Here is a 15,650-nt window from a genome sequence, read left to right as displayed (position 1 = left end):
ACTGGTCGTAGTTATTAATTTGAAAAAAAAACACATTACTGGTGACTTGGTGATGAAATAAAAAATGTTCAGTTGTGTGTAAGAGCCCTTCTGCATTTAGAAAACAAGGAAATAAAAGTCTGCTAACCTCCTTTTCCCATTCAAGGATTGCTGTTACATTCTTGCTAGATTCAGTTGGTGAATTAACCAACCGTTGAACATTTCAGTGTGGTATAGTTGAGATGGAGGAAACCTTTTCTCTGAAGGGAGTTTGACTTGGATCACACAGACTATGATACAGAAACAGTAGGTCAATATTAAAATGCAAAAGAAAATTGGACAATTCCTGTACAATCTGTTACTATAAATTGGCAATTGAGGCAGCTCAGTGTTATTATTCAAAGCAAGACTAAGACAAATAGGGACATTTGTTTGATCCTGAATTTATGAATTTCCTCTTCAGTGTAGCATGGTATGAATTAATCTAACACCTGCCATCTGCTCAGAAAGATATTAGATTCCCAGTGTTTGAAAATTAAATGGATATTTCATTGAGATTGAAATGGAGCTGTTTTGTAGAACTGATTGTCGATTAGTTTGAACAATTAAGTGCATGCCGATTTACTTCCCTGTCTTCTACAAACATTTTCTCATGCTGGAATACTTCTCAAGCGACTGCCCCTTTGTCCAAGAGGCCACATAGTGAGGGCCCGAACAGGGTTTAACTGTCAGGGATGTTCGAGCCAACACCTGTCTTGTCTTTTGACCACACAGCAGCTATTAGGATAGTGGAGTGAAAATGGTGAGTAACTGACCCCCTCCCTGTATTGGAAACACAGCAGAGAGCTCTGGTGCTTACATTGGATTCTGGAGGCTCAACACTGCCTGCACTGGAAGAAATGTCACAGTAAGATCCAGTTAGTCAACAGACCAAAAATTGATTTGAAGGTCATGTTGAACTTGTCATGTTTAGATGCTGGGGATGTGGAGCTTGCCACAGGGAAGTGGACGCAGAAGTGATGCCAAGAGAGAATCATAGAATTTTACAGGACAGAAAGAGGCCATTCAGCACATCCAATCTGTACTAGCTCCCAAACAAGCTACCCAGCTCGTCCCACATTCTAGACCTATCTCCATAGCCCTCTAAATTCATCCCTTTCAAACATAATGTTAAAAAGTGTGGCACTGGAAAAGCACAGCAGTTCAGGCAGCATCCAAGGAGCAGGAGAGTTGCAGTTTAGACCATAAGCTCTTCATCAAGAATGAAACTCCTGATGAAGTGCTTATGCTTGAGACATCGACTGTCCTGCTCCTTGGATGCTGCCTGACCTGCTGTACTTTTCCAGTGCCACACTTTTTGACTCTGATCTCCAGTCATCACTTTCTCCTTTCAAACATATATCCAACTCTCTTTTGAGTCCACATATGTAATCCATCTCAACCACTCAACCAGGTGTTACATTTCAATCTTAACAACTGAGTCAGAAATTCTTCCTCCTTTCACTTCTAGCCCTCTTGCTGACAATCTTGAAATTGTGACCCCTACTTACTGACATACCAACTAGTGAAAACAGAACACCCTACTTAAACCTGTCAAAATTGGTTATAATTTTGACAAATAAGATCACCTCTATATTCTTCCTTGCTCCAAGGAGAATAAGCCAAATTTCTCTAATCTTTGCTTGTATATAAAACCCCTCATTCCAGGTATCATTGTTGTAAATCTCCTTCACACTCTCTCTGGGACTTAAACATTCTTCCTTTTAAATAAGGTGCCCAGAACTGAACACTACACCAAATATGGGCTGGCCAATGACTTGCAGAGGTGTGGCATCACTTAGAGTCATGGTGTACGAGAGATGTACAGTATGGAAACAGACCCTTCAGTCCAGCTTGTCCATACTGACCAGATATCCTAAATTTATCTAATCTCAGTTGCCAGCGCTTGGCCCATTTCCCTCCAAACACTTCCTATTCATACACCCATCCAGGTGCCTCTTAAGTGTTATTAATGTACCAGCCTCTACATGTCCTCTGACAACTCATTCTATACACTCCGCACTCTCTGCATGAAAATGTTGCCTCTTAGGTCCCTTTTAAATCTTTTCCCCTCTTGCCTTAAAACTATGCCATTTAGTTTTGGACTCTGCTACCCCGAGGAAAAGACCTTGGCTGTTCACCCTATCCACGTCCCTCATGATTTTATAAATCTCTAAAAGGTCACCTCACAGCCTTCACGCCCCAGGGAAAACAGCCCCAGCCTATTCAGCCTCTCCCTATAGCTCAAATTCTCCAACCCTGGCAACATCCTTGTAAATCTTTTCTGAACCCTTTCAAGTTTAACAGCATCTTTTCTATAGCAGGGAGATCAGAATTGCACGCAATATTCAAAAGGTGGCCTAATCAATGTGCTGTATAGCTGCAACATGACCTCCCAACTCATATGCTCAATGCACTGATAGATAAAGGCAAGTGTACCAAATGTCACCTTTACCTGCCGGTCTACCGACGACTCCGCTTTCAAAAGGCTATGAACTTGTACTTCAAGGTCTCTTTGTTCAGCAACACTCCCCAGGATCTTATCATTAACTGTAAGTTGTGCTCTGATTTGCCTACCAAAACATAGCACCTCCCATTTATCTTGATTTAAAGTCCATCTGCCACTTTGCAGCCCATCAGATCAAGGTCCTGTTGAGGTCGTCGTCTTGGCTGTCCAGACCACCACCAATTTTGGTATCATCTGCAAACTTACTAACTATACCTATATGTTCACATCCAAATCATTTTATATAAATGATGAAATGCAGTGGACCCAGCACCAATCCTTGTGGTATACCACTGGTCATAGGCCTCCTGTCTGAAAAGTAACCTTCCACCACCACCCTCTGTCACCTACCTTTTGAGCCAAATTTCTATCTAATTGGCTAGTTCTCCATGTGTTCCTTGTTAACCAGTCTACCATGCAGAACCTTGTCGAACACCTTACTGAATGTAGACAATATCCACTGCTCTGTCTTCATTAATGTTCTTTGTCACATCCTTTTTGGTCAGTGGTAACACCCAAGATGTTGTCATAGTTGTGGGTATATTCACCGAGCTGGGAAGTTGATTTGCAGACATTTTGTCCCCTGTCTAGGTGATAGCTTCAGTGCTTTGGAGCCTCATGTGAAACGCTGCTGTATTATGTTTCCTGGAACTTATTTGGTTCTGTTCATGCTGCTTCTGGTTGCTGGTTCCTGTTGGTCATGTAGTGGCCGGTAAATTGGGTGTAGATCCATGTGCTTATTAATGGAGTCTGTGGATGAGTACCATGCTTCTAGAAATTCTCTGACTGTCCTCTGCTTGTCCTATTATCATAGTGTTGACCCAGTAGAACTTGTGGTCCTTGTCATCTGTGTGTGGCTACTTGGGACAGCTGGCCATGGTGTTTATGGCGAATTGGTGTTTGTGCATGCAGATTGCTAGTTGTCTGCTGTTTGTCCTATTTAGTGTTTCATTCAGTCTTTGCATGGAATCTTGTAAATTATGTTTGCCTTGCACGTGATGGGTGTCAGGTCTTTTGTCCTGGTGAGTTATTGTCTGAGCATGGCTTTGGGTTTATGGGCTGTCGTGAATCCCAACGGTGAGAGAAGTCTGGCTGTCAGTTCCGAGACATTTTTATGGAAGGGAGCATGGCTAGTAAGTTAGCTCATGGCATGTCCTTGTCATGTTGTTTGTCTGTTAGGTATCTGTGGATGAAGTTGCAGGGATATCTGTTCTTGGTGAATACTCTGTAGAGGTGTTCTTCTCTTCATAGATTGGAAATTCTGCAGTGTGTTGTAGCCCTTTTGAATAGGGTCCTAATGCAGCTTCTCTTGTGTGTGTCTAGGTGGTGGTTGTTGTAATCTAGGACCTGGTTGTTGTGTGTGGCTTTACTGTACACTTCTGCAGTGCATTCACTATTGTGTTCTTTCTCCAATCATATCCAGGAATGGGAATTGATTGTTGGTTTCCTCCTCCTCTCGTAAATCTGATCCCTGTGAGCAGTTGATAATCCAGTATGTGGTCTTGATTTCTGTTCTCTGAATGATGTCAAAAGAACAGATAAAAAAGGAATGCCAGGAACCGTGATCCTTGATAGCAAATGCCTAACAGACAGACAACACGACGCGGACGTGCCACGACATAACTCAGAGTTGGTTATTCTTCTGGATTGATTAATGTAATTTTCCAGTGTTATCTCTTGTTACACAGCTATTCTAGGAAGGAGTCCAACAAACTTGCCAAATTATTTTCCATTTTGGATAAAGATAACCAGAATTAGAGCTATATTGTACCTCCCTGACCTCATCACCACTGTGTTGGGACTTGTGAAAAGATGAACAGAATTGGACCACATCCTCCTTATCTTTGTCCATGTCTTTTTGCTCACATTCCTATATTTCTAATGGGTAAACTTCTGCACTAACGCTGCTAAATCAGTCCCCATCATTCCTCTTCCTCCCTTTCTCCTAAAACTAGTACAATCTGTTACACAAACTAGAACAGGAGATGGTCTGTGTCTTTAAACACACGAATACAGTTGCAGCAGTTATAATAATATGGGTCATGTCACATTTTGAGACGTCACACTTCATGATTCAAGTATGACGACATAAAACTGAGGAGCAGCTCATGGCTGATCTCATCTTGGCTTAAACTCCACTTCCTTCCCCACTCTCCGTAACTATTCAACCCATTACTAATTAAGAATCTGTCTATCTGCTCCTTAGACTTACTCAATGTCCTAAGTATCTACTGCACTCTGGGCTAATGAATTTCTCAGATTCATGACCCTTTGAGAAAAATAATTTCTCCTCATCTCTTTTTAAATCTGCTACCATTTATACTAAAATTATGACCTATTGTTCTAGATTGCCCCACATGAGGAAACATTCTTTCTACACCTACTTTATCAATCCCTTTAAGCATCTTGTATACCTCCATCAAATAGAGTACTACAGTATGGGAATAGACCGTTTAGTCCAACTTGCCCATGCCAACCAGACATCCCAATCTGACCAAGGCCCATTTGCCAGCATTTTGGACCATATCCCTCTCTATTCATATACCCATCCAAATGCCTTTTACATGTTGTAACTGTACCCACCTCCACCATTTCCTCTGGCAACTTGTTCCATACACTCACTACCCTCTGCATGAAGATTTACCCCTCGGGTCCTTTTTAAATCTCACCTTAAACCTACGCCCTTGAGTTTTGGCATCCTTGTAAATCTGTTCAGCAAATTTAACAACATCCTTCCTCGAGAAGTGCAACCAGAATTGTACACCGCATTCTAAAAGTGGCCTCACCACTGTCCTGTACAGCCACAACATGACGTCCCAACTCCAATACCCAATGTTCTGACCAATGTAGGCAAGTGTGCCAAACACTGCCTTCACCACCCTGTCAATCTGTGACAGCATTTTCGAGGGACTATGTATTTGTACCCCCTAGATCTCTTTGTTTGGCAACACTACTTCAGGCCCTACAATTGAGTCTAAGTCCTGCCCTGGTTTGCCTTACCAAGATGCAACACCTCACGTTTATCTAAATTAAACTCTGTCTGCCATTGCTCAGCTCATTGGCCCATCTGATCAAGGCTCTGTTGTACTCGGAGGTAACCTTCTTCACTCTCCACTATGTCAGCTATTTTGGTGTCACCTGCAAACTTGCTAACCATACCTCCTATGCTCACATCCCAATCATATATATAAATGACTTAAAGAAATGGACCCAGCACTGATCCTTGTGGCACATCACTGGTCACAGGCCTCCAGTCTGAAAAGTCTACCACCACCCCCTCTCCTACCTTCAAACCAATTTTGTATCCAGTTGGCTGGCTTTCCCTAGATCCCATGTAATCTAACCTTACTAACCAATCTACCATGTGGAACCTTGTTGAATGCTTTGCGAAGTCCATAGAGACAACATCTACTGCTCCGCTTTCATCAATCTGCTTTGTCACCTGTGACGATTCTGTGGCTTTAAGAGGTGTAGTTTGTTTGTTTATTTATTTATTTATTTATCTATTGAGAGGTTTTAAGACCGAGCAGTTGTGTAATCTATCGGAGGCACTAGAGTTAACAGTTTGTGAGGCCTTGGGTTTTAGTTGAAAGTGGAAGCACCTTGAATGGGTGTAGTCAAACTCTCAGAACCAGGACTTTTGGTTCCCATTTTCAGCAATTACTGTTGGGGTTTGAAGTGGGAGATATATTCTCCCCCCACCCCAGCAGTTACGGCCAACAGCTGGAGGTTCCCTTCTTACTACCGGAGTTCCATGTGGAACAAACAACTTTCTGAACTTTCCTTTTGCCAAGGGTGCGTTTATGAGAAGTTACTATGTTGGAACTGTTAATTAGTAATAGTTACCATATTCTGTTAAGGTTTCCAATAGAGTTCTTCTGATATTGTTGTATTTTAACTAAAGTGGATGAATGAAGTACGTTTTGCTTTAAATCCAGTAGTTTGATGAATTTAATTGTATCTGGAAGGCAACAGTTTACATTTACCTTTTAAAATAAGATAAAGTTATAGTCTAGACTAGCTTCTGAATATTTTGAGGAGGTTTGGTCTGGTCCAAAACACACCGCTTCAAAAAACTCAATCAAGTTAGTGAGACACTATTTCCCATGCACAAAGCTATGTTGACTGTCCCTAATCAATCCTTGCCTTTCCAAATGCATCTAAATCCTGCCCCTCCAAATTCCTTCCAACAATTTGCCCACCTCTGATGTAAGGCTGACTGATCTATAGTTCCCTGGCTTTTTTTTTGGCAGCCTTTCTTAAATAATTAACTAATCTCCAGTCTTAAGGCGCTTCACCTGTGGCTCTCGATGATACAAATGTCAAAGCAAGGGGCCCAGCATTCATTTACCTAGCTTCCCACAAAGGCACCTGATCAAGTACTGGGGATTTATTTTCCTTTGTTTTAGGATCTTCAGCACCACATCCTCTGTAAATCTCCTTTCATTCTTAACTCCAAAGTCTAAAGGCTAAATTATTCAATCTCTCTTCACAAGAAAAATCCCTCATCTCTGGAATCAATCGAGTGAACCTCCTCTGAACTGTCTGCAATGCAGTTAAATGTCCCCTCAAGTAAGGGGACCAAAACAGTACGAAATACTCCAGTTGCGGTCTCACTAATACCTTGTGCAGTTGCACACTTGTTATGGAGTCATCAAGTAATACAGCATGGAAACAGGCCCTTTGGCCCACTGGGCCATGCTAACCATGGTGCCCTCTCAGCTAGTTCCAATTGCCTGCATTTAGTTCATATCCCTCTCAACCCTTCCCATCCATGTACTCATCCAAATATTATTTTAAATATTGCTGTTGTATCTGCCTCAACCACTTCCTTTGGCAGCCCATTCCATGTACTCACCACTTTGTGAATGAAGAAGTTGCCCTCCGGTCCTCAATTCTATCCCCTCTCACTTTAAACCTTTCCCCATTCCTGGGAAAAAGACTACATGTATTCCATCCTATCTCTGCCCTTCGTGTTTTTCTCCACCTTGATAAGGTCACCTCTCATTCTCCTACATACTAAGGAATAAAGTCCTATCCTGGCCAACCTGTCCATGTTACACAAGCCGATTAGTCCTGATAATATCCTCGCAAATCTTCTTTGCACTCTCCAGTTTAACTGTGTCTTTCTTATAACAGCATGACAACTTGCACACAATGCTCCGCTGTTCACAATACTCCAACAACTTATACAACTGTAACATAACGTCCCAACTCCTCGACTCAATGTCTTAACCAATGAAGACCAGCGTGTTAAATGCCGCCTTCATCACCCTGTCTACCTATGATGCTGCTTTCAAAGAACTATGTACTTGGAATCCTCGGTTCCTCTGTTCCATAACATTCCTGAGGACCTGACCATATACTGTATACGTCCTACCTTGGTTTTACTTTCCAAAGTGCGACACCTCGCACTTGTGTCTGTTGAATTGCATTTGCCAATCCTCGGCCCACTTCCCCATATGATCAAGATCCCTCTGTAATTTTTGATAACCTTCCTCGCGATCAACAATATCTCCTAATTTTGTATCATTCTCAAACTTACTAATCATACCTTGTACGTTCACATCCAGACCATCAATGTAAATAACAAATAACAAAGGTCCCAGTACAGACCCCTGTGGCACACCACTAATCACAGGCCTCCAGTCTGAGAATCTATCTTCAACCATCACCCTCCTACCATCGAGCCAATTTTAAATCTGATTAGCTAGCTCCCCAGGATTCCATGCAACCGAACCTTTGTGACTAAAATGCCATGGAGGACCTTGTCAAAGACCTTACTAAAGTCCATATAGACAGCATCCACTCATCATCTTTCCTCTTGGTGACCTCTTCGAAACACTCAAAGATTTGTCAGACATGACATAAATCCCTAATCATACCTCGACTGTCCAAATGTTGGTTGATTCTGTCCCTCCGTATCCTCTCCAACAATGTGCCTACAATTGATGTCAGGCTCACTGGCCTGTAGTTCTCTGGCTTGTCTTTGCTACCTTTCTTAAACAATGGAACATCGTTAACCATCCTACAGTCTTTTGGAACTTCACCAGTGGCTAAAGGTGAAACAAAAATCTCTGCAAGGGGCTCTGCAATTTCTTCCCTAGCCTCACATAACGTCAGAGGATGGACTTGATCAGGTCCAGGCGAATTAGCCATCATAATGCCCTTTAAGGCTGCAAACACCTCCTCTCTGGTAATATGTATGTGGTCCAAAACATTCCCACTTGTTTCCCTCATTTCCTTAGCGTCCATGACACTCTCCTAAGATATTCATTAAAGATCTTTCCCATTTCCTGTGGCTCCACATATGGATGACTATGCTGATCTTTAAGGGGGAGGCGATTCTCTCCCCTGCCATCCTTTTACTCTTTAATATAGCTATAGAACCTCATAGGATTATCTTTAACCTTATCTGCCAAATCCATCTCCTACCCTCGTTTTTTCCTCTTCTGATTTCCCTCTTCAGTGTGCTCCTACACTTTTGATAGTCATCTAGGAATTCACTTGAGCCTGATAGCTTAAACCCAATGTATGCCTCCTTTTTTATCCTGACTAGAGCCTCAACATCCCTCATCAGCCAGAGATCCCTAAAACTGCTAGCTTTTCCCTTCACCCAAACAGGGACATACTGTCCCTGGACTCTCGATATCACACTTTTAAAAGCTGCTCATTTGCCGGTCATTACTTTTCCTTCAAACAGACTCACCCAGTCAACCTCTGCTAGATCCTACCTAATGGCCCTGCTCCAGTTTAGCCCCTTAACCTGTGGACCTGTCCTATCTTTATTCATAACAATGTTAACACTGAGAGTTGAGGTCATTGGACCCAAACTGCTCTCTGACTGACACTTCAGTCATTTCCCTGACTTTGCTTCCGAAGAGGAGGTCCAGTGTTGCAACCTCCCGAGTCGGGTTCTCTACGTATTGCTTTAGGAATCTTTCTTGTTTTCTGCAATGTGTGCACAAGATTCCTCTTCATTAAAATATTGAGATTTCTTTCTACTTTTGTCTTTGTTGATTTAAAATGAGAAGTTGAGGACACCAAACTCCACAATTCAGAATTGTACACTGTACAGGTGTTCACTCAAATGCTTACACTAACTCTTCTTTTGATTTTTCCATTACTTGTATAGTACTACCAATATATACTATTATAAACTCTTTATATATCAAAATATACTACTCTTACCAATTATTATGGATGCATCATAGAAAGCATCCCATCTGGTTGCATCACAACATGGCATAGCAACTGCTCCTCCCAAGACTGTAAGAAACCTTTGAGAATCGTGAACACAGCCAGTCCATCTCACAAACTAGCCTTCTATCCACTGACTCCTTCTATACTTTTCCTTTCCTTTTCCTTCCTCTCTTTTGTTCCTCCCTTTCGTTCCTTCCTTCCTCTCTTTCGTTCTTTCTCTCGTTTTCTCTCACTCTCGTTTTCTCTCTTGCTCTCGTTTTCTCTCTCTCACTCTCCCATGGGAGACTGATTAGCAAGGTTAGATCTCATGGAATACAGGGAGAATTAGCCATTTGGATACAGAACTGGCTCAAAGGTAGAAGACAGAGGGTGGTAGTGGAGGGTTGTTTTTCAGACTGGAGGCCTGTGACCAGTGGAGTGCCACAAGGATTGGTGCTATGTCCTCTACTTTTTGTCATTTACATAAATGATTTGGATGTGAGCATAAGAGGTACAGTTAGTAAGTTTGCAGATGACACTAAAATTGGAGGTGTAGTGGACAGCGAAGAGAGTTACCTCAGATTGCAACAGGATCTGGGCCAATGGGCAGAGAAGTGGCAGATGGAGTTTAATTCAGATAAATGCAAGGTGCTGCATTTTGGGAAAGCAAATCTTAGCAGGACTTATACACTTAATGATAAGGTCCTACGGAGTGTTGCAGAACAAAGAGACCTTGGAGTGCAGGTTCATAGCTCCTTGAAAGTGGAGTCGCAGGTAGATAGGATAGTGAAGAAGGCGTTTGGTATGCTTTCCTTTATTGGTCAGAGTATTGAATACAGGATTTGGGAGGTCATGTTGCAGCTGTACAGGACATTGGTTAGGCCACTTTTGGAATATTGCGTGCAATTCTGGTCTCCTTCCTATCGGAAAGATGTTGTGAAACTTGAAAGGGTTTAGAAAAGATTTACAAGGATATTGCCAGGGTTGGAGGATCTGAGCTACAGGGAGAGGCTGAACAGGCTGGGGCTGTTTTCCCTGGAGCATCAGAGGCTGAGGGGTGACCTTATAGAGGTTTACAAAATTATGAGGGGCATGGATAGGATAAATAGACAAAGGCTATTCCCTGGGGTTGGGGAGTCCAGAACTAGAGGGCATAGATTTAGAGTGAGATGGGAAAGATATAAAAGAGACCTAAGGGGCAACATTTTCACACAGATGGTGGTATGTGTATGGAATGAGCTGCCAGAGGAAGTGGTGGAGGTTGGTCCAATTGCAACATTTAAGAGGCATTTGGATGGGTATATGAATAGGAAGGGTTTGGAGGGATATGGGCCGGGCGCTGGCAGGTGCGACTAGATTGGGTTGGGATGGCTGGTCGAAATGGACGGATTGTTTGCATGCTGTACATCTTATGACTCTCTAAATGGATACCTGAGTTTTGGTTACTGTTTTGACAATTCAAATCTGACTAATTGATTCAAACCAAACGCTCCCTTCAAAGCCCATCTTTGAATCTGATGATGTTGACAGCCTGAAACCAATCTGGCTGTAAGAATTTCAGATATAATCAGAGGTATAAAAATGAGTGTTTTTGAAAATCGGGGGGAGAGCAACTGCCACTGAAATAGAGCCAACAGCCCTGAACAGCTCTGAAAGAAATCTCAGAGAGCACCAACTATTAAAGGTACCAAAGAATTTTATGCAAAAAGAGTCACAGTATAAAAACTCATAGACGGCCCAGGGAGAAGACAGCAGAATCAGAAGGATAGAAGAAAACAGCAGATTTGGAAGGATGGAAAGAAGACAAAAGAGACTGTATAAACTTGGAGAGATTACGTTAATTTAATGTTTAGTAATTGTTATTGGAGCAGCATTTTAGTAGAGTTGGAGTCAGATGATGGTTTGTTCAGAAAAAGCGGGCTTAAGTTTGTTAATAGTTATTGTATAGTGTTTGGAAAATAAATTGTTGATTTTATTTCAAACAGTGGGTTTTCTTTCACTAACTCACTCACACTTTTAACAGATTACGAGGTGAGACAAGCTTCTCTGGGTGTTTTAGTTTTAATTAACAGAGGGGTTTGACCTCCCCGTCGTTATACTGAGGAGGATGCAAATCACTTGAACGGTAGAATGTGGTTAGCTATATGAGGAGCCTCTGCTATCTAGTATTCTGCAGTTGTAATTCCAGGTATCATTAGCTGTTAAAATAAGAGCTTTGTCCTTAATTAATGGATTAGTTACTTGGGAGTGTTCTGCTTTTTTGGGAAAGGATAATTATTTAATTCTGAATTTGGGGCCAAGGTCAAGGCTGAACTTTTAGGGTAAAAGCGTCCATTGAAATTCACCTGCCTCTACAGCTTGGCCACACTGTGTCAACACAGGGTTGATCCCAGCGATATTGAGGAGACAGGAGGTCATTATCATAGTATCCCTGAATTGTGGAAGCAAGCCATTTGACCCATTTGAGTCTACGCCAATCCTCTGAAGGACATGCCATCCAGACTCACCCCTGCATATTCCATGGTTAATCCAGCTAACCTATACATCCCTTGACACTATGGGCAATTTAGCATGGCCAATCCATCTAACCTACATATCTTTCGCCTCTGGGCGTAAGCTAGAGCACCTGGAAGAAACCCACACAGACATGGGGAGAAAGCACAAACTCCAGACAGACCATCACCCAAAGGTGGAATCTGGGTCCCCGGCACTGTGAGGTGCTAACCGTTGAGCCACCATGCCACCCCACATATGTAAGGGCTTCAGTACCCTGGACCAACCTTATGATGTCATGGAGCTGGCCCTCACTGGATAAAATTAGTACAGAAGGATGAAGTTAAGAGTGAGAAAGAGGAGAGCGACATGTACAGAAAACAGGTGGAGAAGACAGGCTAGAATGAGGCAGTGGATTTATGGAATAGTCTTTCAATAATGTAACAGTAAGGTTAGAGTTTGGTACACCTCTGAAAACTATGTATTGAGTTTTCATATTATGAACCCTGTTGTAAAGAAATCTCAAACTTGCCTTCTCCATGATCATTCTGATTTGAATGAAAGTTCCTGGTTGTGGACATTAAATCACTCAACAAAAGAGTGTGCACTTTGATTTTTATTCTGCCAGAGGGAGGGGCGTTAACTCTTTCTCCTTGCCATTTCCACAGTCCCCTAATAATTGCACCAGGCAGGCGGCATCTGTTAAGGAAACCACCTTTCCAAGGAGGCAGCCACTAATGTCGATATGTTAATGCTACCTGATCCACTCGATTTTAGATTTTCAACTTCTGTGCAATTCTGTTTTTTAAAGCTGGTTAGGGGATGTGGTTTTGCACCTGTAATGAGCAAGAGTGGAAAACCATTGTTCTCCTCATGTGGCTGTGATTCTTGGTTTCGGTTCTCCAACAGCACTTGGGTCTGATGTCAATGTGTAATACTACCTGGGGATAATACACTGAGCAACAAGGAATGAACAAGAAGTGGGGTTAGTTAGAAAGCTGCTTCAAAAAGGCAATACTGATAAAATAAACCCAACAGCTTTGCAGTGTGTGTGTGTGCACATATGCCCTTTGCCGTCAGTTTGTTTTTAAGAGAAGTTGTTCTGATGTATGAATTGTTTGCTTATTTTCCAGCTGGCGATGTACATTTTACCTCCTGGCATTTATTGGTGGTATTGCTGTCCTGATTGATGTAAGTAATTTCACGACTTGCTTTGATACAAATTAAGGCAGCATCCAAGGAACAGGAGAATCGACGTTTTGGGCATAAGCCCTTCTTCAAGAATGAGGAAAGTGTGTCCAGCAGGCTAAGATAAAAGGTAGGGAGGAGGGACTTGGGGGAGGGGCGTTGGAAATGCGATAGGTGGAGGGAGGTCAAGGTGAGGATGATAGGCCGGAGTGGGGTGGGAGCGGAAAGGTCAGGAAGAAGATTGCAGGTTAGGAAGGTGGTGCTGAGTTCGAGGGATTTGACTGAGACAAGGTGGGGGAGGGGAAATCAGGAAACTGGAGAAATCTGAGTTCATCCCTTGTGGTTGGAGGGTTCCTAGGCGGAAGATGAGGCGCTCTTCCTCCAACCGTCGTGACCATAGCAACATGATGATTGGAGGAAGAGCGCCTCATCTTCCACCTAGGAACCCTCCAACCACAAGGGATGAACTCAGATTTCTCCAGTTTCCTCATTTCCCCTCTCCGCCCCCCCCCCCCCCCTCCTTGTCTCAGTCAAATCCCTCGAACTCAGCACCGCCTCCCTAACCTGCAATCTTCTTCCTGATCTCTCCGCCCCCACCCCACTCCGGCCTATCACCCTCACCTTGACCTCCTTCCACCTATTGCATTTCCAACGCCCCCGCCCCCCCTCCCCCAAGTCTCTCCTCCCTACCTTTTATCTTAGCCTGCTGGACGCACTTTCCTCATTCCTGAAGATGGGCTTATGCCCGAAATGTCAATTCTCCTGTTCCTTGGATGCTGCCTGACCTGCTGCGCTTTTCCAGCAACACATTTTCAGCTCTGATCTCTATCATCTGCAGTCCTCACTTTCTCCTTGATACAAATTAATACCATTGGGTTTAGTCACACAGATAGAACATAGAAAATTACAGTGCAGAACAGGCCCTTCGACCCTCAATGTTTTGTCGTGGATTATTCCTAATCAAAAATAAAACAACCTGACCTACGCACCCCTCAATTCACTGCTGTCCATGTGCATGTCCAGCAGTCGCTTAAATGTCCCTAATGACTCTGCTTCCACCACCACTGTTGGCAACGCATTCCATGCATTCACAACTCTCTGTGTAAAGAACCTACCTCTGACGTCTCCTCTATACCTTCCTCCAAATATCTTCAAACTATGACCCTTGTCCCAGTCAGTCCTGCCCTGGGAAAAGGTCTCTGGTTATTGACTCTATCCACGCCTCTCATTACCTTGCATACCTCAATCAGGTCACCTCTCTTTCTCCTCCTCTCCAGAGAGAAAGGTTTGAGCTTAATCAACCTCTCTTTGTAAGGCAAGCCCTCCAGACCAGGCAGCATCCTGGTAAGCCTTCTTTGCACCCTCTCCAAAGCTACTGTTTCTTTTCTATAGGAGGGCAACCAGAAGTGGACACAATATTCCAACCGTGGTCTCGCCAGGGTCTTGTACAGCTGCAGCAAAACCTCAAACCCTCTGTTAATGGAAGCTAAAATACCTTACGCCTTCTTAACGGCCCTATCCACTTGGGTGGCAACTTTGAGGGACCTATGTACTTGCACACCTAGATCCCTCTGTTCCTCCGCACTGCCAAGAATCCTGTCTTTAATCCTATATTCAGCATTCAAATTCTACTTTCCAAAATGCATCATTTCGCATTTATCCAGGTTGAACTCCATCTGCCATTTCTCAGCCCAGCTCTGCATCTTGCCTATATCACACTGCAGCCTGCAATAGCCTTCAATACGATCAACGGCACCTCCAACCTTTGAGTCATCAACAAATTTACTCACTCACCTCTCAACCCCCTCATCCTAGTCGTTTATAAAATCTACAAAGAGCAGAGGCCCAAGAACAGAGCCCTGCAGGACCCCACTCACTGACCTCCAGGCAGAATACTTTCCATCTACAACCACTCTCTGCCTTCTGTCAGCCAACCAATTCTGAATCCAGATAGCCAAATTTCCCTGTATCCCATACCTCCTGACTTTATGAATGAGCCTACTACGGAGAACCTTATTGAATGCCTTGCTGAAGTCCGTATATGCCACATCCATTGCTCGACCTTCGCCGACCTGTCTTGTCACCTCTTCAAAGAACTCAGTAAGATTTGTGAGGCATGACCTGACCCTCTCAAAGCCATGTTGACTGCAATCCAAATAGTCATAAATCCTATCCCTCATTTATTTCCAAAATATTGCTGACCACAGACTTAAGATTGACTGGTCTGTAATTGCCAGGGATTTCCCTAATCCCCTTCTTGAAA

At 43.1% G+C, this 15,650-nt stretch overlaps 1 protein-coding gene across 3 annotated transcripts in view; it reads left to right on the top strand.

Annotated features, from left to right (window-relative positions):
- cers3a (ceramide synthase 3a) overlaps positions 1-15,650 on the top strand; it is a 102,604-nt gene that overhangs the window by 38,740 nt on the left and 48,214 nt on the right. For all 3 annotated transcript variants that reach the window (XM_072564887.1, XM_072564886.1, XM_072564885.1), the window contains exon 5: positions 13,333-13,390. In XM_072564887.1, coding sequence (XP_072420988.1) covers positions 13,333-13,390 — 58 coding nt within the window. The remainder of the gene's footprint in view (positions 1-13,332; positions 13,391-15,650) is intronic.

The sequence above is a fragment of the Chiloscyllium punctatum genome, chromosome 48 (assembly GCF_047496795.1).
Source record: "Chiloscyllium punctatum isolate Juve2018m chromosome 48, sChiPun1.3, whole genome shotgun sequence".
Lineage (NCBI taxonomy): Eukaryota > Metazoa > Chordata > Chondrichthyes > Orectolobiformes > Hemiscylliidae > Chiloscyllium > Chiloscyllium punctatum.
The sequence above is the reverse complement of the archived record's forward strand: the minus strand, read 5'-3'. Positions and strand labels throughout refer to the sequence as shown.